The following is a 23,536-nucleotide window of genomic DNA, read 5'->3' on the forward strand; positions in this document are numbered from 1 at the left end:
AGTCATCGGTTTGAGGTTTTATCTTTCAACTTGGGATTTGGGCTCTTTATCAAATACCTGCAATGTTTTCAAAACATCCAGTTGAAAACAGGCAAACAATTCTAGACACTACTGCAAGCTCTGGAAAAACCTCGACTATCCACTGTCAAGAATCTGACTGTTTCAAAGGCGGTGCTGAAATTAACCCCCTGCAATGTGCTTTAGGAATTACGTGCTGCGAGGACGCGCCCTGAGCCCCGTCACTTGTCCATCAGGTCGAGGATCATCTCACAGGTCATGCCTTCACCCAGGTCCTCGCTTTCCGCCAAGGCCGCTCCGAAGTCCATGGGAAGCGCCCCTCCTGGGCACTGCTCTCCGCTTATCAGGGAGGCCTCCTCAGCTGCGGCTTCTTGGGGGAAAAAGGCACAGGGTTGGCAAGGTTAAAATAAACCCAAGAAATAAGAATTGATAAGCGGTGCAACTGCATTTTGGAAACAATCACTGCATTTTTAACACCACAGCAAGCGTTTTAGGAAACAATCCTCCCATTTATAGGACGGTACACACATTCTGATCTCCACTCTGTGCTTTAAGGCAGGGTCTCCCGACCTCGCTCTGCAGACATTTAGGGCTGGATCCTTCTCTGCCATGGAGGCCAGCCTGAGCACTGGAGGGTGGTTAGCCGCTCCCCGGCCTTGACCCATGGGATGCCAGAAGCACGCTCCTCCCCTGTTGTGACAACCAGAAATGTCTCCAGACCTTGCTACCTGTCCCCTGGGGGGTAAAAGTCACTCCTGGTTGAGAACCGCTGCTGTAAGTTGAACACAGATCCCGTGGACCGAGTGGCTGAGCTGCTCCCATGAGGCCTGTCTCGGTGCCCATGGAATGACACTGATGAAACGAAAAAGGCCAGCTGCTCTCAGGGCATCTGTCCCTTTGGCCAATCAGCATATCCTGAGTCACCTCTGGGTCAAGCATCATGCTAGGTCCACACTGTGAGCCACACTCAGACTGGCAACCATCCCCACCCGCTCACCCGCAGGTTCTAGATAATCAGCTTGACTTTGAGAGCCTAAAAACAGAGGCTCACTGTAAACCTATCTGTCTTCAACCCTCTACCCAGTTTCTAAATTCCTTCCCTAGAAAACCCATGGAATGTCACCACCGGGCCATGGGGAAAGCGAGACGGAGGACCCCACAGGGAAGGCAGCTTCTACCTCGTGTGAGTTCAATCTTGTTGCAAGATACTTTTTCCAGTTTTTGTTTTTTGGAGGGGAGGTAATTAGGTTTATTTATTTATTTAATGGTGGCACTGGGGATTGAACCCAGGACGTCGTGCATGCTAAGCACACACTCTACCACTGAGCTACACCCTTCCTCCTATAAGATACTTTTGCTTGAGATTCCTTGAAGCATCTTGGGGGTGGGGGGAAGAGCAGTAAGACCCGGTATATGCAGGAAGATGGACACGAGGCCCCAGAATCGGTGCACCTGACAGTCACTTGCAGAACCTCCTAAGGACCCGGTAGGGGACATGCTGCCCCACTAATGCTGCAAAAGGAGAAGTGAGACAATTCTCTGGATGACACAGATTAAAAAAAAAACAAACCCTGAAATGCACATTAAGTTTTGGCTAATTTAAATCAGCTTACTTGTCTCAATTCACACTTTGAATACACAACTGACTGTCTTCAATACGCAAAGCATCTTAACATAACTGGTTTTCTCATCCCCAAAGTTTAAACCTGCAAGAGTTTTCCCATGTCTGCATCTGGCACATGGAAGCCGATGCCAGCGGCATCTCCGGGGCCCTTCCCTGACGGTCCTGTTTCAAAGACTAGTGTTAAGTCACGGGGGGACAACGCTCAGCCCGACCCACTGTGCATCATTAAAACAAATTTTTTTTTTCATTTCTTTCAACATCAGCGTCCAGGAGGCATGTTGGGGAGAGGTCAGCTCAGGCTCACGAGGATGAGGGCCGCCCTCCGACAGCTGAGGCCACTGCTTGGGCTGGAGACCCTTGTGCTTCAACTCTGCTCCTCAGCAGAGACGTCACCAACCGGGGGGACGGTTTCAGGGGTCTCTATGCCCCCTCCCCTTCGGCTTCTAGTGTAGGCTACCCTCATCCAGGTAGAATTGTGCCATTTGAGGGGCCTTATTTAATAGATAATTAAAAGAAGATACTGTGTTTGGGTGTCAGGAGGACGCCCTCAGGCACCCGACTAGCTGGGAAGCCGCACGTTTATACGGGCGTCTCGGGGTCCCACCCACGTGGGGAGAGGAGTCCTGGGAACCTGGCCTCGGGAGCTCTTTACTATGGCTGAAGGATTTGGGTCCACTTCACCTGCTTGTCTTTGCCAGCAAAGGGCTGTGCTCATTATTCGCTGGCTTATTTAACATGTGGTGGATGGGCTGACACTAAAGCAGGCCTGGTGGGAGGCGCCGGGGACAGACCTGCCGGCCAGGCCCGCCTCCGAGGAGAGCCCGGCACAGGTGGGCAGGGTGACTCCCTGCAGGATCGGAGTAACGCAAGGCCCAGCACAGGGTGAGGGGCTGCGAGGTGCATGTGAAGGGGGCCGACCCTGTCAGGAATCCGAGCTGAGATATCAGGGAGGCCCAGGTGAGATTCTGGGGACCCGGGGCACAGTCACCCAGGAGAGGCGTTCCAGGCAGAGGAAAGGGTGAGCCTGGCCTGGTGGGGATGGGGGGACCAGCGTGGCTGGGTGTCGGGTGGGCAGGCTGTGCCTGGGTCCTGGGCTTTGGGCAGCAGGTGGCCAAGGAACGGGCTGCAGGTGGTGTGGGTAGTGAGGATGGAGGGGCCTGATGTGTGTGTGCAAAAGGCCCTTTGTTGGTTCAGGAGTGGCGTCCCAGAGCAGGTGGAGACAGGAGGACTCGGCATGAGCAGGGGCGGAAGTGTCGGGCGGCTTCAGATGTGAGCGAGAGGGAGTCTGCCAGTTCACGGGCCCAGACATCGGTGTGGGTCAGGGTTGCAGGAGAGAACTGGCTAAGGGTGGGAGGGATGGCGCAGTGAGGGGGTGGGGGGTGACAAGACTTCAGCTTTGGATGGACTGAGCTGGAGACAACCGCAGGGAGATGCTCTAAATGTTCAGGCAGCTGACTACTTGCTCCCCATCTGCAGAGGTTCTGGGGGCTGCAGTCCCAGATCAGCAGGGACCTGGGCTGGAGGAATGAAGCCACATGAGAGGGCGGGGCCTGGGCGTGGCTGCAGGTCTGAGTGTGGGCGCAGGTGTGGACGAGGGGCAGGCGCAGGCGTGGAGGCGTGGCTGTGGGTACAGGTGTGCACTCGGGCGCAGGTGTGGACGGGGAGGCCGGCCCTCTGTGGACAGCAGGCCCACTGCAGGGGAGGAGACGGGGCGGGAGGAGCTGAGGTCAGAAGAGGAGGAGGAAGAAGGGCGGCTCGAGAGGCGGGAGAGACGCCAGGAGGACGTGTGTCGGGCAAGGCGGGCTGGGAGGTGGAGAGGACAGCGGGCCAGCGGAGCGAGGACTGTGGGGGCAGGGAAGGCCGGTCCGCCAGAGGGAGCGCGGCTCAGCCGATGCCCTGACTGAGGGCCTCTGCCTCCAGAACTGTGAGAAGACAAACCCCTAAACCTCCCAGTTTGTGGTCAGTTGTTGCTGCCGCCCCAGGAAATGGACACAGTCCCCAGCAGCTCCACTAGGCCCGGGGACGGTCCACCAGCGCCACCCCGGAGAGCGGGGCCGTGTGCAGTGCCGCCGCCGTGCCCACGCGTCCCACCAGGACCCCGTGTGACGGGGAATGCGGACCTGCCAGGCTCCTGTGCTCCCCTCCTCACCACGTCCTCACGGCCGTCACTCCCACCCCACCACCCTGCCCCACCACTCTGCCCCGTGGGGCAGAAGCAGGGCAGCCGGGGGACCAGGCGCCCTCTGGGGTCAGGCACTCAGGGTCTCTGGGGGCGTCCCCTGCCCAGCGACGCTCCGCACCCAGGAGAACGCACAGGGAGACACCCACTGTCACATTAAAACCCAGCTCATTTAAAATGAGGTACCGTCTTCCTTGGCTGCTGCTTTGGGGACGGCCGGCTTTCTCTTCTTTGTTCTTCTTCTCTTTTTGGAGGTGGACGGCTTTTCTTGCCCTGAGCCACACTTCTCCGCGTGTCTCTGCAAGTTACTCTGTCGGAGAAATGACACGGAGCACATGAGGACCAGCGTTTAAAACCCACGGTTAGAGAGATGGGGCTCTGGGGAACAGGGAGTGACACTGTACCTTGTAAAATCCTGTACAAAACAGATGACTTTTAAAGGTGACCCTTTCTGTTGTGTTTAGGTCTAGCCAAAAGCTAGCTTATTTTTAAATATATTTTTACTATTGTGGATGTCAATGAAGAAAAGTTCATTTTTCAGACTGCTTCTACTCTCCAAAGTGAGGCTTGATATTTACACCAAAAATTCAATATGTCATCAGTTTTATGAAAATCAACAACGTACCACAGAAACTGTACTGCTCTGCCAGCTTCTCTCCTGACCTACTGTGCACAGAGGTATTAAAACTGCAATGTTACACCAGGAATTGACACAACACTGTAAACTGACTATACATCAATGAAAAAAGTGAACAGCATTTAGAATTAAAAAGGCAGCTCAGAGATTTCCTGGTCAAGCCTGTTAATGATATAACCTCACATATGGACCCTCAGGGTGATTTAAAGTAGGACAGAACACTTACACTGTTTGAAAAAGTTCACATGCCATAGAAAGATACCAGTGGCATGTCATTAAATTTGCCGATTATATAAAACGTGCCCCCTGCTTCCCCTTTTGACTTCAGGACTGCTTGGTGTGTGGGTGGAGGAGGAAGGATTCACAGAGAAAGGCAGGGGGAACATTACTCAAACTTCTTCCATTTTAAGCCTATCCACAGGGGTTGCAAACTACAGCCTGCGGGACAGGTCTGGCTGGCCAGCTGTCCTTGTAAAGCACGTTTCGTGCGACACAGGCATGTCCACCAAGATGCTTTGGTGCGACAATCACAGACTTCAGACTGGGGCAGAAACTGGTCAGTGAAGCTGGAAATAATTACTATCTGGTCCTTTCCAGAAAAAAGTGTGCCAACCTCTGGTTCATGTCGTGATTATGTAGAAACCAAGCCTTTGGGAGTCAGGGATTCCCTTGTGAATATGACAAAAAGCAGTGGTGCCTGTGTATCGCCAAGCACAGTCTCCCTACAGCTTCAGGAAATTCATGGCTGAGAACTCCTGTTACCAGTTTTGGATGAATGAACAAAACCAACAAAACCACATCCAGCCTTTAAAAACGAAGTGGGGTAAGGTTTTAAGTAAACATATGGACATTCAGGGCCCAGAGGGCAGAGTAATAATGTAGCAAACCTCTGGGTCGGGGAAGTGTTTCTCAAGAGAGGAGGTGCACTCAGAGCAGGGGTCCCTCCTGGGGAGGAAGCGGGTGGCCCTGCGGCATCCTGGTATAGAGATGCACTGGGACTACTGTGTGGACAGAATGGAGGTTTGTGAATAATTTACCCTGAAAAAATTAAATTGAATTTGAGTGCCCGGATCTGCTTTCATTTATTTGTTTATTTTTAAACACTTTTTTTTTTTAAGAGCAAGTTTTAGGTTCACAGCGAAACTGAGAGGGAGATAGAGGCGCCCTAAAAATCCTCTGTTCTCTGTTTATTCATTCACCCCCCCAATCCCAGCCCCTGGCAACCACTGGTCTTTCTACTGTCTCCATAGTTTTGTCTTTTCCAGAATGTTATCTAGTTGGAATCATACAGTACATTGCCTTTCCAGACTGGCTTCTTTCCCTAACACACATTTAAAGTTCCTCCAGTCTTTTTGTGGCTTGACAGCTCATTCCTTTTTAGCACTGAATAATATTCCACTGGCTGGAGGCACCACGGTTTGTTTATCTATTCACCTTCTCAAGGAAAGTCTTGGTTGCTTCCAAGTTTGGGAAATTATGAGTAAAGCTGCTATGAGCACCTGTGAGCAGGATTTTGTGTGGATGTAAGCTTTCAGCTTTTCTGGGTGAATACCAAAGAGCAGAGTACTGGATTGTATGGTGCGAGCATGTTTAGTTTTGTAAGAAATTTCCAGTCTTCTAAAGCATCTGCACCATCTTGCACTCCCACCAGCACTGAGTGAGAGTTCCCAGTGCCTCACATCCTCACCAGCACGTGGTGGTGTCAGTGTTCTGGATTCTGGCCATTCCAGGAGGTGCTGGGGTATCTCGGTGTGTTTCTTTGCATTTCCCTGATGCCACGTGATGTGGAACAAGTTTCGTATGCTTGTCTGCCATCGGCAGACCTTCTCTGGTGAGGTGTCAAAGTCTCTGGCCCAGTTTTCAGCTGGGTTGTTAGCTTATCACTGAGTCTTGAGTTCTTTACGTTTTGGAGAAGTCTCTTATCAGATGTGACTCTTGCATGTATTTTCTCCTAGTTTGCAGCTTGTCTTCTCATTCTTTTGACACCGTCTCTCGCAGAACAATAGTGTTTAATTTTACTGAAGCTCAGCTTACCAGTTACTTCCTTCATGGATCACGTCTTTGGTGTTTCATTCAAAGTCATCGCCACACCCCAGGTCGTCTAGATTTATTCCTATGTTATCTCCTAGGACTTTGAGTTTTGTGTTTCACATTTAGGTCTGGGACCGATTTTGAGTTAATTTTTGTGACTGCTGTAAGGTCTCCATCTAGGTTCTGTTTCTTCTCCCTCTGGCACGTGGGTGTCCAGTTGTTCCAGCCCCGTTACCTGAGAAGATAACCTCTTCTCTGTTGCCCCGCCTTTGCCCCTTTCTCAGAGACCCACTGACGGCATTTGCGGGGGCCTGTTTCTGGGCTCTCTGTTCTGTTCCCCTGGTCCAGCTACCTGTTCTTTCACCAGCATCGCGCCGCCTTGATCACCGTAGCTTTATAGTAAGTCTTGAGGTTGGATCACGTCAGTCCTCCCGCTTTACTCTCCTTCAATATCGTGTCGGCTCTTCTGGGTCTTTTGCTCTGTCAGCCTCTGAATCAGTCTGTCGATGTCTGCAAATAACTTGCTGAGATTCTGAGAGGCATCACGATGAATCTTCCATGACATCTTGACGGTACCGAGTTTCCTCCTCCGCGAACATGGGACATCTCTCCACTTCCTCAGCTCTTCTCGGCTCTCCCGCCTCAGAGCGTTCTTCATTTCTGTTACAACGCTGACCTCTGGCATTTCTTTTTGGTTCTTTCTTAAGATTTCCAGTTCTGCTCGCACTGCCGGTTCGTTCTTGCGTTGCTGCCTACGTTTTCCCTCAGAGCTCCCCACGTATAAATCACAGTTGTTTTAAACTCCTGGTCTGACAACTGTAACACCCCTGCCCCTTCTGTTTCTGATGTTTGCTCTGTCTCTTCAAATTGTGTTTAACACGCCTTGCAATTTTTTTTCCCACAGCTGGACATGCTGTACTGGGTAAGCAGCTCCTGTGAACAGGCCTTTAGTAGTGGGGGGGGGGGATGGATCTACGCCTGGGACTAGGTCTAGTCCTCAGTGAGCCTATGCCTCTGCACTGGGAACTGCAGGCGTGCTTCTCAGGTGTGTCCCCTCCGCGCCAGAAGAAGGTGGAGCTGCGTTATCTCCCTTCACCAGGTCAGGCAGACGCTGATAAACCCCGGCAGGTTAGGCGCCGGTTAACTGGCTTCCCCAAGGGCAGGCCCCGTGAAGAGCACAGGGCTCCGGGCCAGCTCAGGGCCTTTTCCGCCCCCTGGCAGGACGCAGGAGATCCAGTAAGTTGTCTGAGTTCTTCATGTATTCTAGATGCAAGTCCAAATATGCCTTCGTGAATGGAAGAAAAAGCTTCAGAACTCCCGACTTTATGTTCTGAGGGATTCTGAGGCTGAATTCTTCTCTTCCCAGCTGTCTTGTTTCTCGTGCCAAAGAGCAGCTTCTTGACCATTTACACTCAGTGCGAATGACATTGGTTTTTGGAGCACTGCTGCCACTTTTATTTGAAATTTTGAACTAACAGCACTAACGCTCCAGAAGGGAGCCACCACCCAAAATACACAACCACCCTGCGTCTTCTTTCAAGAGAAAAGATAGGTTCCCCCATAAAAACAGTCAGATTCAGAAAATTTAAAACCTTCACAAAGTTAAGGCGGACGCACATTGTCTAGGGGTCTAGCTAGTCATCCGCAGTGGCTTTAAAATGTCCCAAAATTCTTTGACACTCTTTCTTTCAAAGGGGACTTCAGCCCCCACCCCTTGAGTGTGGCTGGACTTTGTGGTTTGTTTCTAATGAACAGAAGGAATCTTGCGTTGCTTCCGAGACGAGGAGACGACAGGCACTGTGGCTCCCTCCCCGTTCTCTCCCACTTGCCCTGGGTCACGAGGACACCTGAGCAGCCCGGGGGGAGGCCCACATGCTGAGGAACTGACGCCTCCTGCCAGCAGCCATGCCGGGTGCGCCACATTGGATGTGGGCCCGGCGGCCCGGCCAGTGGCTGCAGCCCCTGACAATGCTCTGACCGTAACGTCGAGAGCGACCCTGGGCCAGGACCACGCGGCCAAGCCGCTTCCAGCTTCCTGACCCACGGAAACTGTGCGATAATAGATGTTTGTTGTTTGAAGCCACTAAGTTTTGAGGCACTTTGTTATGCAGCAATAGAGAAGTAATACAACACCTAAAAAATAAAATAAAGTTGAGGGGTAAATGTATTTCTCTGCACAGTACCAAGAGCATATTCTAAGAATTTCTATAGAACATACTAAAAATTAAGTTACCTCTGTGAAGTAGCCTAAATCTAATCCACAGGGACAATTTAAAAATGCTACACTAAAAACAGGAGTTCTTTGTCTGTGGATTGCTGGGAGTCTGAGAACTGCCTGAAACCATTAGGAGCTTTTGTCTGCAGGATTGTCTTTTACACAGAAAGTAGACCACGCGTTTATAAGATTTTCAAGAGTTTTGTGACTCCAAAAAGACTGCTGACCACTTTCCTGGCATGACAGATGCTACCGTAAGTCCTGGCAAGTTTCTATAACCAGGTTTAACTCCCCAAGTGTGACACGTGCCTGGAGGAGGGCGGGGCCTTTTCAAGGAGGATTTGCCGTGAGCGAGCTTACCCAGCGGGAAAAGCCTCTGCCACATCGGGGGCATTCGTGAACGGTCGGGGTGAAGTTGGTGTCATGGCATTTCCTGACGTGCACATTCAGCAGCTGCTTCTGCCGGAAACACTGATTGCAGGAGAGGCAGGCAAACGGCTTCTCTCCAGTGTGGGTACGGATGTGAACTGTCATATGGCGTTCCTGGGAGGGGAGGGGACGAAAACAAATGGCTTAGCTATTTATAGGAATTTTTTCTTCTCAGACATTATTTATTGAGTAATACCTTTTTCCCCTCCCCAAAGATATATGCATTTTTAAGGAAAAAACAAAGTAAATGCACCCTCAGCACAGCACTACGTGGAAGTTCGGCCTGGGTCCCAGGAGACAAACTCGCACACGGTCCCTGCCATCGGGTCTGCAAGTTCTCACGACTGACCCAGCTGCTCCTGCAGTCCCACAGCGGGTGCAGCAGAACACAGCTCGGGAGGGGGCCCCATAATCAATCTCCCCTCCAAAAGGCCTCATGTGCTTGCAGCCTGACTTCTAGAATTATTTGTCATGACCTGAACTGACAAAGGGCAGATGGAACCTGCAAACTTGAAAATCTATCACTTGGGTTTCAATTCGTTGGACATCTGAGGCTGGAAGGACAGTAAGCATCTAAGTGTTTTCCCGCCCACTTCCTGAGAGGATTATAACCATCTTAACAATGATTCAAAAGCACGGTGGTGAAAATAATTGTTCTCAGCAAAGAAACCCCCAGAAGTTTTGACTAAGATTTATATGAGTAAGTCACTGGTGAGTCAGGACAAACGTATACATGAAGTCAAGCAAAGCCCAGGCCAAAGCCCTGCCTGACACTCTTTCTTCCAGCCTTTCTCTCATGAACATCCTCCACCTCCCCATACACCTTTCTTCTCCTCCCTCCTCTCAGGAGAGCATCACCTGGTCTCTTGCCAGGAGTCAGGGTCCAGCGGGAAGGTAGGTCAGCGCCCCCGGCAGTGCTCCGGCCTCATCTCCTGCCTCCAGGTACTCCAGGTCTGCTCCCCAAACCCCGGGGGCTTCACCCTCCCTGGAACCATCCCCCAGGCTTCATCCAGCTTCCGGGGAGCCCTCCTAGTTCATCGGGACAGATGTTCTGTGCTCGGGGCACCCGACCATCCTAATGCTCAAAGTCTACAAGGAAAACTCTGACTCCTTTATTCAAAGCATTTCCTATTTCTAGCCCGCACTCTGGAACACCGCAAGCACTAGCTTCCACCTCTGGTGACCTGCAGTGAAATATTCACAGTAGCACACGACGCTTCGAAGCAGCCGTTAAGCTCTTCAATTTCTGGTCTTAGGACCCGTTATGTTCTTAAACAGTCCCTGATGACTCCAGGGGGCTTGTGTTTATGGGGGTGACAGCTGTCACTACCGACCGGATTAGAAATCGACGGAGAAATGAAGAAAGTGTAAAAACACTTTAAATTCATTTAAAAATAACTACAAACATATTCAATATGTTTCTGTAAACATCCATTATCTATTTCTTAAAACAAACGAAAATTAACGTCTGGCCTCATGCTAAAATTCAGGCTGCACTCTGGAACATACTTATATATGAAAGTGTTCGCTGTTTATCTGAAATTCAAACTTAACTGGTCATTCTCTATTTTTATTTCTAAGTCTGGCAACTTTATTAAAAGAAAACAGCTTCTGCCCTCAGCCTGCTGGAGCGTGCCGTCGTGGCTGGCACAGGGAAAGGGAGTCTGCTCTCCCAGATACACAGCTGGGACATGGAGCAGAATTTTTATAGCTTTTTTCAAATAATTACAGATGTTCTCTGATACTGTACTGAAACTCAAGACGTGGTAATTTCTCCAAAGTGGGTTAAAACGTTGAGCCTGAAACCACACCAATGAACTCGTGATGCTCTGTTACATTAAAATCTGTTGACTTATCTCATACTTTGAATAGATCCTTTACCCATGCGTGATTTTGCAAAATAATAGATAGGTCATTTGGAAAATATCAGTTTACTGAGTTATGAAGAGCTTCTAAATGTTGAATATATGCTGTAAGAAACTGCTGTCTTAAAATCACTCCAGTCTCATTAGAAACATCTTTTAAGTATTAGAAAGCCGCCAAGCTCATGCTGGGGGGTAGAAGTGCTCCAAAATTTGAATTCTAATTTCCTCTTGAAAGTGGAAATCGTATGCTTAGCAATACACCTGCCCTGAAGTGGCGGGCTCGCTTCATAAGTTCTCAAGGAAATGTCTAACAACTATCATCAGTAGTGGAACAAGCAGAGGCTGTAACTTGTTCTTTCAAGTAAAAAAAGGGATTCATAAAAAAGTGGCTTGTTGAGCTGGCAACTCAGAAACCCAGTGGGTGTGTCCCCCTCCAGAGGACCGCAAGTGTACTTTATGACGGCTTCCTAGCTCACCACACGGACAGTTACAGAGGTGAGCATCCAGGCTCAAGAGTGAATAAAGTGAGTAACTTCCATGCTTTGTCAAGGATGTTCTTAAGGAAAACTGCCCTTCCTTTGTGCTCCGGGAGATGAAGGTGAGGAGCACCGCGGGCCAGCCTGGCGTGGCCACCTGGGTCCCGTGAAGGCAGCCCCAGTGCTGCTGCACCTCCAGTGCCAGGGCCACACAGGCAGAAGGTGTTATAACTAGTTCGTGACAGTAATTCTGACCTTCTGATCCTGGTCGGTCTCAAGGACCTCTAGGGCTCCGTGAGCCACACTTCAAGAACAATTGCTTTAAGGGGGGAGGGGATAGCTCAGTGGTAGGGCATGTGCTTAGCATGCATGAGGCCCTGGGTTCCATCCTCAGTCCCTCCATTAAAATAAATAAATAGAAAATCTAATTATCTCACCCCTCAAAAAACCAAAACAAGAACGGTTTCTTTAAACTCTCGGCTTGTGGCTACTTTTTGGTTATTCTAAATAGTCTCTTTTTTTAAAGCATGGCTTTAAAAAAATTTTTTCCAAGTGACAGAGCATCTCATTCCAACCCCCCATCCACGCGCCGCCAGCGCCCAGCGCGTCCCACGGTGCACCTGTCTGCAGGCGTAGCCGCAGTGCTCACACTTGAACCTCTTCTCGTTCTTGTGCGTTTTCTGGTGCTGAACGAGGGTGTAGCGGTCGTGGAAGGCAGCGGGGCAGTAGCGGCACTCCATCGCCGTGGCTCTGTAAGTGTGCAGGTTGCGCAGATGGACACCTGGAACAGTTACAGACCGTCACAGGCGAGAAGAGGACTGTTTCCATGAGGTTGCCTCTCCCTACCCACCAAACAGGGGTTCCCAGCCTGGGCTCCACGGGCAGACCGCAGAGACACCGCAGGGTCAGCTCCAGCTGTGTATAAAATTCACGTTTACGCTATACTGCAGTCTGTTATGCGTGCAACAAACAGCATTACGTCTAAAAACAACGTACGTACTCTAATCTAAAAATACTTCATTGCTAAAAAATGCTAATCATCATCTGAGCCTTCAGCCAGTCGTAGTCTTTTTGCTGGTGGAGGATTTGAAATATTGTGGGATTTATCCAAACGTGACACAGAGACAAGAAGTGAACAAACGCCATTGGAGAAATGGACTTGCTCCAGGCAGGGCTGCCACAAACTCCTTCTGTAAAAAATGCAGTACCTGAGCAGCGAAGCAAAGCAAAGTGCAGTAAAACGAGATGCGCCGGTGTTAACGCTGGAGGCGCGCTAACTCCTCCGCGGGTGGGCAGGTCCTGTGCGGGGCTGGACATCAGCAGCAGTCACCTGCTGGGGCCAGCAGCGCCCCGGCCTCCCCGCTTTGTGACAGCCACAGTGCCTCCAGACAGTGTGACGTCTCTCCTGGGGGGAAAATCATTCCCAGCTAAAAACTGCTGCTCTGGACGAACAGCATAAGGACATCTCATTTTATTGCCCTTTCACGGGGAGTCACGCGTTGCATGAGGCAGGGCACGCTGGACCTGACTGGCTCCTTCAGCAGAGCACGTTGAGAGCCTCACGGTGCAGGTGGACCTTTAGGATAACGTAAGATGGTTTTACATGACAAACACAGAACCCCTGCATTCTAACTTAAAGCCCGGACGTTCCGTTAGAAGTCAGTGCTGTTTGTCCTGCATCATAATCGACAGACATGCTCCAGGGTGACTTCTGCTCAGCTGGGTCTAGAGCACGGCGGTTTTGTGATCCTTTGAATAAGAGGCCAAACAAAAACTGACAAGTGCAGGGCAGAGGTGCAGCCCAGATGCGCTGACTCAGTCATTCAAAGAGCTCTATTTCTCACACACAGGAGGGGACACTTCGCTTGTTTATAAAGCATCTTATGGGGTACACGGGGTGTGCTGCCTACTCAGGTGGGACGTAACCTGTGCTTCTTTGCTGTGGTGTGAAAAATGTCCTTTCTTGGAGGGGAGGGTCTAGCTCAGTGGTAGAGCATGTGCTTAGCACGCACGAGGTCCTGGGTCCCCAGTGCCTCCATTAAATAAATAAATAAACCTAATTACCTCCTGCCCTCGCTCCACCTGCCTCCCGCCCCCAAAAGTCCTTTCTTGGCAACTGGCTCTCGACCCTTGTGCCCTACCAGGTCCCACTGGACTGTGTTTTGCAACTGACACATGTTCCAGATAAAACAAAAAGTTAAGGTTTGAGTAAACATCTATACCCTTTCAGAAAAGTTCTCAAAACAGTGCCTTACATCTCTAGAATTTCTCTGGGCAAACTGGGGACTCTATTTTTTTGACATATTTTGAATATCATAGCATTATGTATTTTGGAAAGAGAAAAGAGATCATGGAAAATGGGAGGCCAGGAACCCTGGAACAAAGGAGAGAGGCTGGTTCACCCACCGTCACCCCCACCACTGCCCACTGCTACGCACAGGCAGACTTTCCCTGCAGGCGGGATGCGACCCCAGCTCCTAACGTGGCACCTGGACTCGCTCACAGTGACATCCATTCTTGATCCGCGGCGCCTCGTACTGTTTGTTAGGGGGCTCACCACATCACAGTGTGGGTTTCATGTCACCTGGGCTCTAAGACCGAAGCAAGCTCCTTATGGGAAGAACCACGTCTTGCTTCTTACAAGGGAACATTAATAAAGAATCAGAACCTGCGGTCCTGGGCACCGTGGGGCAGCTCGCTTTCTGTCTCTGATCCCCTTCGTCATCCATAAAAACAGGCCCAACAGGGAATAAAATAACATCCACCCGTGAAAGTGCTTTATGAGCTCAAGTGCCCCCGAGAGCTCATCTGCGCACCTGGACTGGCCGGGGCGGACTCGGAACCTGCACTTACACTATCCAGCCACAAGATGGCACCACAGGACCTGTGGACAAAAACCCAGGCCCAGGCGCCCAGTTCCCCGAAGAGCCAGCACCCAGTGCCGCTCAAGGAGCTCACTCAGCCGGACACTCACGCAGGTCGCTCTTCCTCGCGATGATGGCGGCACAGTGCGGGCACTCGTACTTGGGCAAGTTCTCGCTGTGCTTCTGCAGGACGTGGATCTTCATGGTCCCGCTCTGGGTGAAGCGTGCGTGGCAGACTTGGCACTCGTAGGGCTTCTCACCTGGGACACGGGCGACAGCAGTGACCCTCTGCCCCGGGCTCCTCCCCGAGAGCCTGACGCTCCCCCAGAGGCCCCTGGAGCCAAAAGCAGTTCTTTCCCCCAAGACTCCTTCGTCAGCCCCTTTCTCATGCGTCTAACCCCCCAGTTAGAGCCAGGTGCCTAAATCAAGCTCGGACAAGGGGCCGTCCGGCTGCGTGGACAGCGGCCGGTGGGCGCCTCCCCCAACACCTGCGGGCTCCTCACAGCTCACCACCGACACCTAGCTCCTCGCCCTGGCGTCGAGAGCCCAGAAGCGCACGTAACACGTGGCTCCTTACACAACCAAATGTGTGTGCGTGTAAAACCAGCACACTTTATGTTTTGCCTTAAAGGGTGAGTTCAGGGGTCGGCTTTTAAATGCCTGGAAAACCTATGGAACCAAACAGCTGACGATGTCCGCTCATCCTGGTGGGGTCTCCACGTGGTATTTACATGTGTTTATGTGCTGAGTTATGCTCCCTTAATGCTAGGTACACGCAAGGGCACGGATCAGCGTCCCTGAGTCAAAACTTTGTTTTGACAAACTCCAACTTTGCACCAGAGGTAAGTTTCACGAGGCCACTTGTAAAGACGCACCTGTGCTTCCCCTGTTCGGTGCGCGAGATGCCTTTACCTGAATGTGTCCTCATGTGTCGCTTCAGCTTGTAGGTGTCTTTGCTGGCGTAGCTGCAGAGGTGGCACTGAAAAGGGCGTTCTCCCGTGTGCGAGCGGATGTGGCGCTTCAACTTACTTGCCTAGTCAATGAGCGAAAGGTAGTTATTGCAATGGAAGCATCAAGCTTGTGGAGCCTGCAATAAAGCAGCCTTGAAAAAGAGATTTAAATGAGTCCGACTTTATCATCAGAGTCTATTTCACACCCCGAGAAACAGGCTGAGCAGTGGCCTTTCCTGCCCTGTGGTGGAGGGTGTTTTCCATTTGGTGCGCGTGCGTGCGGGACCCTCTGGTGACAACGAGCAGGTTAAGAGACTCTCGTCTCCGGCTTCACTTTGCAAGGGAGGATGGAGATCTCGCTGCTCAGCGCCATTCACGGTTTTATGCTCATTTCTAAGGCAACTTCCTCCCCAGAGCTGGGAAGTTCAGGCCGTGCCGCAGAACCAGCAGCCTTGTGTTTGCATGAACAGGGAAACACGAGCTCTTCCGTGGGCTGACGGCCGTCTGAGGCACGTCACACCCCAAGTCCCGCGGACCCGATGGCACAGGGATCGGGGAGGCCTGCCTTGACGTTAAGGACAGGGTCTCTGCGCTGGCACTGCCTTCCTAAGGAGTACTTTTAAGTAGAAGAAAATACATTCTAATTTGATTAACTATGTATCCCAGGCAATTCATTAAAAGGCAAACGTCCCACCCACTTGATCCCTTTTTGGCTGTTTTTGGACCTTCCAGAACTGCTTTTACTCTGCGTCACTCAATCCAGGCCCTGATCTACCGTGGGCAGAACAGCAGGGACCCCACCAGGCTCGGGCCGCCGAGGACGGAAAGCCCGCCGGGCTCTCAGCCAACGCTACACTCGGCCTGGTTCCCTCGTGGGTGGCCAGGTGCCCGGAAGCCTAAAGAACATTCAAGAACAAAAGAAGATGTGGAATGGAAAACAGGATTCAAACCAAAACATTTCACTTAAGACTTTTAGGGCAAAAAATAAAAAGGGTATCTGAGTTTATCAGAAAGCAAAATACAAAGAATTCTTTAAATTACAGCATGGAAGGTCGGGTGAGTCGAGCATGTGCCCGGGCGGTGTGGGAACCTGCTCTGGACGCTCTGGAAGGGAGGGCGGGGAGGAGCTGGTGAGGTCTGCACCCAGCTTCCTGTGTTCCTGCCGGCGCCTGTGTGAAGGGAGGGCACCAATGGGAGATTAGGCTCCTCCCCCTCAGACCAGATCAGCAAGACCCGGAGACTGCAAAGACGGGGCGATGGCAGCTGTAGAGGGTCCATATGTTGGGGCCGCACCCCCTACAGGCTGTGGGCAACTCAGGGCCCCAGAGAAGGGTCTCAGCGAGCTCCGAAGTTGGCACTAAGAATGGGCAGGACCCCAACAGAAAGTCCATCCCGGGCTTGGGGTTCTCAGATGGCTCTGCTCTTTGAAACTCGCATCCTGTGTTTCCATGTTATAATCACAACCTTTAACTCAGATGAGAAATCATTTTTAAAAATAGTAATGGCAGAAAAAAAAATTCTTGGAAGCAAATCCTGACCCTGTCTGTGAAATCTACTGATGAAACATGGTTGCATCACTACTGTACTTAAACTTCAGCCGCCCCCTTCAACTCACTGCCATTCGTGTGTCGTCCTTCCCGGGCAGGGGGCGGGCCTCAAAAATCAGGACCCAGCAGGTGTCCTACTACAGAGTGGAGTCCTTAAAAGTTAACTGCAGAAAACTGACACTGGCAAGTGAATGCACTGTTCTCCTGCCATTTCCCTGAGGGTGTGCTAAACCTGCCGGAAGGTATAAATAAAAAATCTAGTTGAAATGACCATGACACACAACTGAAGACTGAAAAAGGTGGTCGAGGTCACAAGGAGTAGGAACGGCCACGTTTGCATCTTCTTTGCACCTAACCAAGTGCCCCTGGGGAAAGCAAACATTTCAGCAAAGTTCACTGCATCTGGGTTCTACGCTAGTGCAAATACATTTTGAGTTTTGTGGAAAGAGTACTGCATAAAACGCTGGGCAGAACATTTTACCAAACTTGAGAATTATTTCTCAAGGACCACGAATACTATTATTTGTGATGTATACATCTTTACATATAGCTCTCACTAGCTGGTAATCAAAGAAAAAAGAAATCCTGTTTTCTATTTTCAATTCAGAAAACTGAGTACTGTTTACCACATAGAGGTATGACCAGTGTCCTCAGTAAGATCTGTTTTGTAAGAGATTCTCCTCCCAGTTTAACTTACATAACTTTCACAGCAACATCTTAACAAGCCGCCATGAAACTCTGAGTACAAAGGTCCACTTACTTCCACACTAGCATACTTGCACAGGGAGCACTTAAAGGGCTTCTCGTGAGTGTGTTTGTAACGTCTGTGTCGGACAAGTTCTCCACTGGTGACAAACGCCATGTCACAATCGCCACACTTGTAGGGCCTGGTTCCTGTAAAAAATCACGTGGTTTATTCTTTTAAACGAGATTTAGCTACAAGTTTTCCTAGGAAATTATAACTTACAAATTATAGCCTCAAAATTCTTTAAGAATTGAGAAGAGGCTTTTTCAACCATAAACACGCCAGAGAGACACGTGAAAAGTCTTTGCAACATCCAATGTTTTCAACCAAAACTAAAGTCTAAGAAAATTGCATTATTTAAAGATAGAAGCAGGTGGACTGGCATGCATACGCAGGCCTCCACACACATCACTGAAGGCAACATCCCTCCCCATGGCTCACCTGTATGGGTGTTGACATGATTCCGCAGAAGAGTAACAGTCCGGAAAGCCTTCAGGCAGAGGTGACACACGTGGGGCTTTTCACCGGTGTGAGTTTTCAGATGACGATTAAAGCTCGAGATTCTAGAAGAGGTGAACACGCAGGCGTCACAGCGGAAGGTCTGTTTTACTTCTGCAGGAGGAACAAAGTTTATATATTTGTAAAGATCTTTCTGTAGGTGTTCAAACTTCATATAAACACATCAAAGTAACTTGGTGCGTCATTTTTTTAACCGAATGTGGAAACTTGACAAAAGCTATTCCATGCAAATGGTAACTGAGAGAGTGCTGGCTGGCTATACTAATAGATAGAAGAGGCTCGGACAAAAACTGTTGCCAAAAAAAAAAACCAAGAACAAAACAAGACCACTATGTAATGATAAAAGAGTTAAACCATCACCAAGCTATAACAAGTACAAACACACATGCACCTAATAACAGATCCCCCAAACACTTGAAGCAAAAACTGAAAGACTTGAAGGTGGAAAGAGATGCTTCAGTAACAGCGACTGCAACGCTTCACTCTCAACAATGGGCAGAACTAGACAGAGTATCATCAGGGCAAGTGAAGACTTAAACAACGTTACAAACTAACCGGACAACCGATGTAACACTGCACTCCAAAACAGCAGAATGTACATTCTTCTCAGGTGCACAGAGGACCTTCTCCGGGAAAGACCATATATTAAGCCAGAAAACCAGTGTCAATTAATTTAAACAGACAGAAGTCACTTGCCCTCTGGCCATCATGGAATGAAATCAAAAACTGACAACAGAAGGAAATCTGGAAAATTCACAAACATGTGGAAGTTAAACCACAGACTCCTCAAGGACCAATGGTCAAAGAAGAAATCCCAAAGAAACTGTAAAATGCTGTGAGGTGAAGGAACGTGAAAACACAGGACACCAAGGCTTACGGGATGTACCGAAAGCAGTGATCTGTGGGAAATTTTTAGCTGTAAACACCTACATAAAAAGGAAAAAATATTTCAGATCAATAACCTAACTTTATATCTTGAGAAACTAGAGAAATAAGAGAACTCTAGACCCAAAGCTAGGAGAAGGAAGAAAATAATGAGGTCTAGAGCGGAGGGACATGGGGCAGAAAATAAAAAGGCGAGACAGAGATAAACAGTGAAACTGAAAGTTGGTTCTTTTAAAAGATCAGCATTAACACTTTATCTAGACTTGAAACCAAGCAAAAAAAAGGTAAAAGTTAAATAACTAAAACCAGGAAGCAAAGTGGGGGCATTACTGCCAACCACACAGACATGAAAAGGATTATAAAAGAATACTACAAACACGTGTGTGCCAATAAACTAGGTAAGCGAGGTAAAATGGACAATTCTTAGAAACACACAAAGTACCAAAACTAACTCGAGAAGCAGCAGAAAACCCAAACAGTCCTGCAACCAATAAAGAGATTGAATCATTCATCAAAAACCTTCCAACAGAAACCCCCCCAGGACCAGACAGCTTCACTGGAGAATTCTAACAGCTGCCTAAAGAAGGAGCATCAATTCTTCTCAAACGCTTCAAAAAAGAAAAAAAAGAAGAAGAAAAGAGTAGGAAACACTTGCCAACTCGTTTCACGAGGCTGGTTATTACTCTGATACCAAAGAAATAAAACACCAAAACAAAACTAGACGTCAATATCCCTTATGAATACAGATGCAAAAATCTTCAACAAAACATTAGCAAACCAAAGCCAGTGGCATATTAAAACGACTATGCATCTTGACCAAGTGGAATTTATCACAGGAACGGAAGGGAAGTTCTGTACATGAAAACCCCTCCGTGTAATACAATGTATTAACAAAAGAAAAAGAAAAAACTCACATGGTATCTCAATAGGAACAGAAAAAGCATTCCCCAAATTCCAACACCATTTCATGATAAAACACTCAACAAACTTGGAATAGAAGATTCTGGGGTTGAACTGTGTGCCCCCAAAGATACGCTGAAGTCCTAATGGCAAACATCTATAACGTGACCTCAGTTGCAAACAGGGTCTCTGCAGATTGATCTGTTCAGATGGTCACACTGGATAAGGGTGGGTCCTAATCCAACGGCACTGCTGTCCTTATAGGAAGAGAGACACAGAAAGAGACACACAGAGAACGTTGTGTGACAACAGAGGCAGAGACTGAAGGATGCACGCACAGCCCGAGGAAAGCTGGGCCTGCGGCCACACCACAGGCTCCGAGAAAGGCACGGAACTTACTCTCTTCCAGAGCCTTCCAAGGGAGCAGGGCTGTACCCACGCTGTGATTTCGGGCTTCCAGTTTCCAGAACTGCGAGAGAATACATTTCTGCTGTTTTAAGCCACCCAGTTTGTGGTGTTTTGTTATGGCAGCCCTGGGGAGCTAACACAGGCACCAATTTGCCAATGGGCAAAGGCTTGGAATAGACATTTTTCAAAGAGGACACACACACGGCCAACAAGCACAAGGAGAGATAGTCAACGTCGTTAGTCATCAGGGACAGGCAAACGGAAAACACGGGCTCGATACCTCATCACACTCTCTGGGACGGCTGCGATTTTTTAAAACAATTTTTATAATCCTGTGATTTTAGCAGTTCATCAAAAAAGTGAAACAGAGTACCCATACGACCCAGCGATTCCACTCCTAGGTGTGCACTCGAACCGAAAACAGGTGTTCAGACAGAAACCGATACCTGAGTGTTCACAGCAGCACCATTTCCAATAGCTAAAGGGCAAAAACACCCTACACGCTGACTAATGGATGACCCGATAAAACACGGTGTACCCACACCATGGGACCTTATTCGGGGGGAACGAATGAAGTGCTCACACAAGCCACAACACGGTGAGCCCTGAGAACATCATGCTCAGTGAGGGAATCCAGACACAAAGGCCCCAGGTGACCTGTGCGCGACTGTTTAAACGACATGCCCAGAGGAGACTATTTAATGGGTACACTTTTCTTTTCAGGGTGATAAAAGTATTCTGGAATTAGTGGAGGTGGTTGCCCAAAACTGTAAATATATTAAAAACCTGAAGATGAGCGAGGAGTTGGGAATTTGCGGGTCGGATCTCTTGACTGAAGTATATGAAAAACTAACGTTCAGCAAAGGCAACAGATGCCAGCAGCCACTGAAGCCAGAGGCAGGCAGCCTAAATGGCCAACTCTAACCACATGTAAGAAGGGACAGCGGTGGCAGTGTGGCTCTCTAGACTGGGTCACTTTCCAGCCCTGGCCACCCGCTGCTAGGAGCGGGAAACAGAGCCAGGGCTGCCACATACGACTTTTTATAAATGAGCTAGAAGTTGAGATTTTGGAGTTGAACTCTCTTGATTTAATTAAGTGACAAACTAGTATTTTTTAAAAAGCCAAACAGGTAACGTTTGAGGGTGCAGATTCATCCTCTTTTCTTTCCTGGCCTCACCTAAACATCTCTTCCCCTGAAGGTGCCTCTGCTGCCTTCTGGACACCTGCCTTCTCCTGGCCCTGAAGCACCTGCTCTGTCTCCATCAGACACCCAACCCCCCGGGGCTGCAAACTGGGAAGCAGATCAGGACCCAACCTTCTACTTAGGTGCACGGCGCTTTGCGGGAGCATCTTTACCACGCTTTTAAAACATTTCTGCACAAAAAGCAAAACTCCCTTGGATCTGATTCACAATACAGAACATTAGTTCAAAATGTCTCCCATTTCCTGACATTTTGTGAGCAACTAAGTCAACCACTTAAAATTTCAATGACCATCTCCCCTCCCCTAAAGACAAACCACAGCCTGTTGTTTGCAGAGTATTTTATATCAAATGAACTGGCCTACCCTTTGTCTTTTTTTGATTTTCTGTAGTGTTGGCTTTTTCAATAGGTGCTTGACAGGGGACCGGTTTATCTTCTTCTTCCATATTCAAGTTGGAAATTGTCAGAACAATTTCATCGCTTCCTTCATCTCCTGGCCTCGCTTCCACAAGAAAAAACTGCTCTTCTCTTTTTTCACTGACTCCTTCTTCGGCCAGCAGCTGTTCCTCCTTCTGAGCTTTCTCAAGCTAATCAACAAAAAGTATTCAAACAAGTGCAATTCTATCAATGAGTCTGGTTCAACTCTTTGCCTTAATGAAACCATTGAATCCATAAAAAAAACAAACCCAAATTAAAGATGCACAGGGGATTGTCTATTGCAACCAAAATGCTTAAGTTGTAATTACTGAGCATCAAGGGTTTGGGTGGTGAAACAAAATGCTATTTAAAAAACCCAGTGCTCCTTCTAGTATTCTAACTAGTGTAACTTTTTAAACTCTTAAAAAAACAACAGGAAGTCCCCCAGAATTTCCCTGAGGAATATTTTTAGTGCATTTAATATTTAAACTGCAAATTTTAAACTGCTTGTCCATACCATGCCCTGTTCAAAGGGCAACTCTACAAAACAGTTTCCTGGCTCTCCCCTTCCTCCTTTTTATGAAAATGAGCTGTACCTTAATCAGTTCAGTGCTTTCTGCCAGGCTCACTGCTAGCTCACTGTCCTCACTGGCCACGGTCACACTCTCCTGCAGGACGTGAAACTGCATCACCTCCGTTTCCTGCATCGAGTACACCTCTTCCTGAAAGCTAATGGCCACACACTGGTGCAGGCTCGGAGGGGACCCCTCGCCGAGCCACACCAGGGACTGTAGACCGCCGCCGGCCCGCTGCAGCAGCAACTGCACCTCCCCCTCGTGCGGCGGCTCCACATCTCCCGAGGTGAAGTGCACTGCCTGCAGGGTCAGGATGAGCTGCTCGCTCTCCTCCGTGGTGGCCGGCACCAGCTCCTGCTCTCCCTCCGGGATCTTGGCCTGGAGGGCCCCATGGGTGCTCTGGGCCTCCAACTCTCCAGAGCCTGAGTGTTCCTTCACTCTGCACACGCCATCTTCCTCCTCCTTCTCCTCCAGGGCTTCTTCTGGCATTAACTCCAGTTCTTTGATTTTGGTGAACTGCTCGGAAGGAATTAAGAACTCCATCCCTGCCACTGTGACCTGGCCTGTCAGAGAAAAAAGCAAGCCGTCTGGGTGGCCATAGTGGGGGTTGGGGCTGGCGGGCATCAGGGCTGACCAAGGTCTGACAAGTTTCCAGCCCCAAAAGGCTTTGGGCCTCGTTGGGGTCAGGATGAAGTTGACTCAGCCTAGGCCTAGGAGGGGCTGAGCCTTAGCAGGATTTAGGCCAAAGCAGGTGTTTGTCCAGAACATTCTAGAACCAACAGGCTTGTGGCAAATCCACAGTCTAGGCTTAGCAAAGTGTGGCCTGTGCAGGGTTCGGGCCAGTGCACAGTTCCAGGCCTAGAAGGCTTGAGCTTGAACCGGCTTTCAGCAAATGCACACTGCAGGCCTAGAAGCGGGGCCTGAACACGATTCCCACCAGAGCGCATTTCTAGACTGCGCACCCTTTGAGCCACGGAGGCTTTGGCCCAGAGCCTGTACCCACGCAGCCTTGGCCTCAAGGCGATCACGCGCCCTCTCTGGGCCTGAGG

General features: G+C 49.4%; 1 protein-coding gene and 1 long non-coding RNA gene across 3 annotated transcripts in view; one reads left to right on the forward strand and one right to left on the reverse strand.

The window, feature by feature from the left end:
* Positions 1-23,536, forward strand: part of LOC141574069 (uncharacterized) — a 38,808-nt gene that overhangs the window by 9,020 nt on the left and 6,252 nt on the right. The window contains exon 2 of the long non-coding RNA XR_012500677.1: positions 1,123-1,201. This is a non-coding gene — a long non-coding RNA (uncharacterized LOC141574069). The remainder of the gene's footprint in view (positions 1-1,122; positions 1,202-23,536) is intronic.
* Positions 34-23,039, reverse strand: CTCFL (CCCTC-binding factor like). 2 transcript variants are annotated; one of them, XM_010958761.3, is made up of 10 exons: positions 22,509-23,039; positions 21,860-22,082; positions 18,022-18,192; positions 17,596-17,729; positions 15,251-15,371; positions 14,449-14,598; positions 12,095-12,255; positions 9,065-9,247; positions 4,008-4,131; positions 34-388 (listed from the first exon to the last, which is right to left on the reverse strand). In XM_010958761.3, exons 1-10 carry the CDS (start codon positions 23,028-23,030, stop codon positions 240-242), a joined length of 1,938 nt encoding a protein of 645 aa, XP_010957063.3. In that variant the 5' UTR covers positions 23,031-23,039; the 3' UTR covers positions 34-239. The 2 variants fall into 2 exon arrangements, with proteins under 2 accessions (XP_010957063.3, XP_074203586.1); XM_074347485.1 differs by lacking the exons at positions 34-388; positions 4,008-4,131; positions 12,095-12,255; positions 14,449-14,598 and having other exon boundaries at positions 9,126-9,163.

The sequence above is a fragment of the Camelus bactrianus genome, chromosome 19 (assembly GCF_048773025.1).
Source record: "Camelus bactrianus isolate YW-2024 breed Bactrian camel chromosome 19, ASM4877302v1, whole genome shotgun sequence".
Taxonomy (NCBI): domain Eukaryota; kingdom Metazoa; phylum Chordata; class Mammalia; order Artiodactyla; family Camelidae; genus Camelus; species Camelus bactrianus.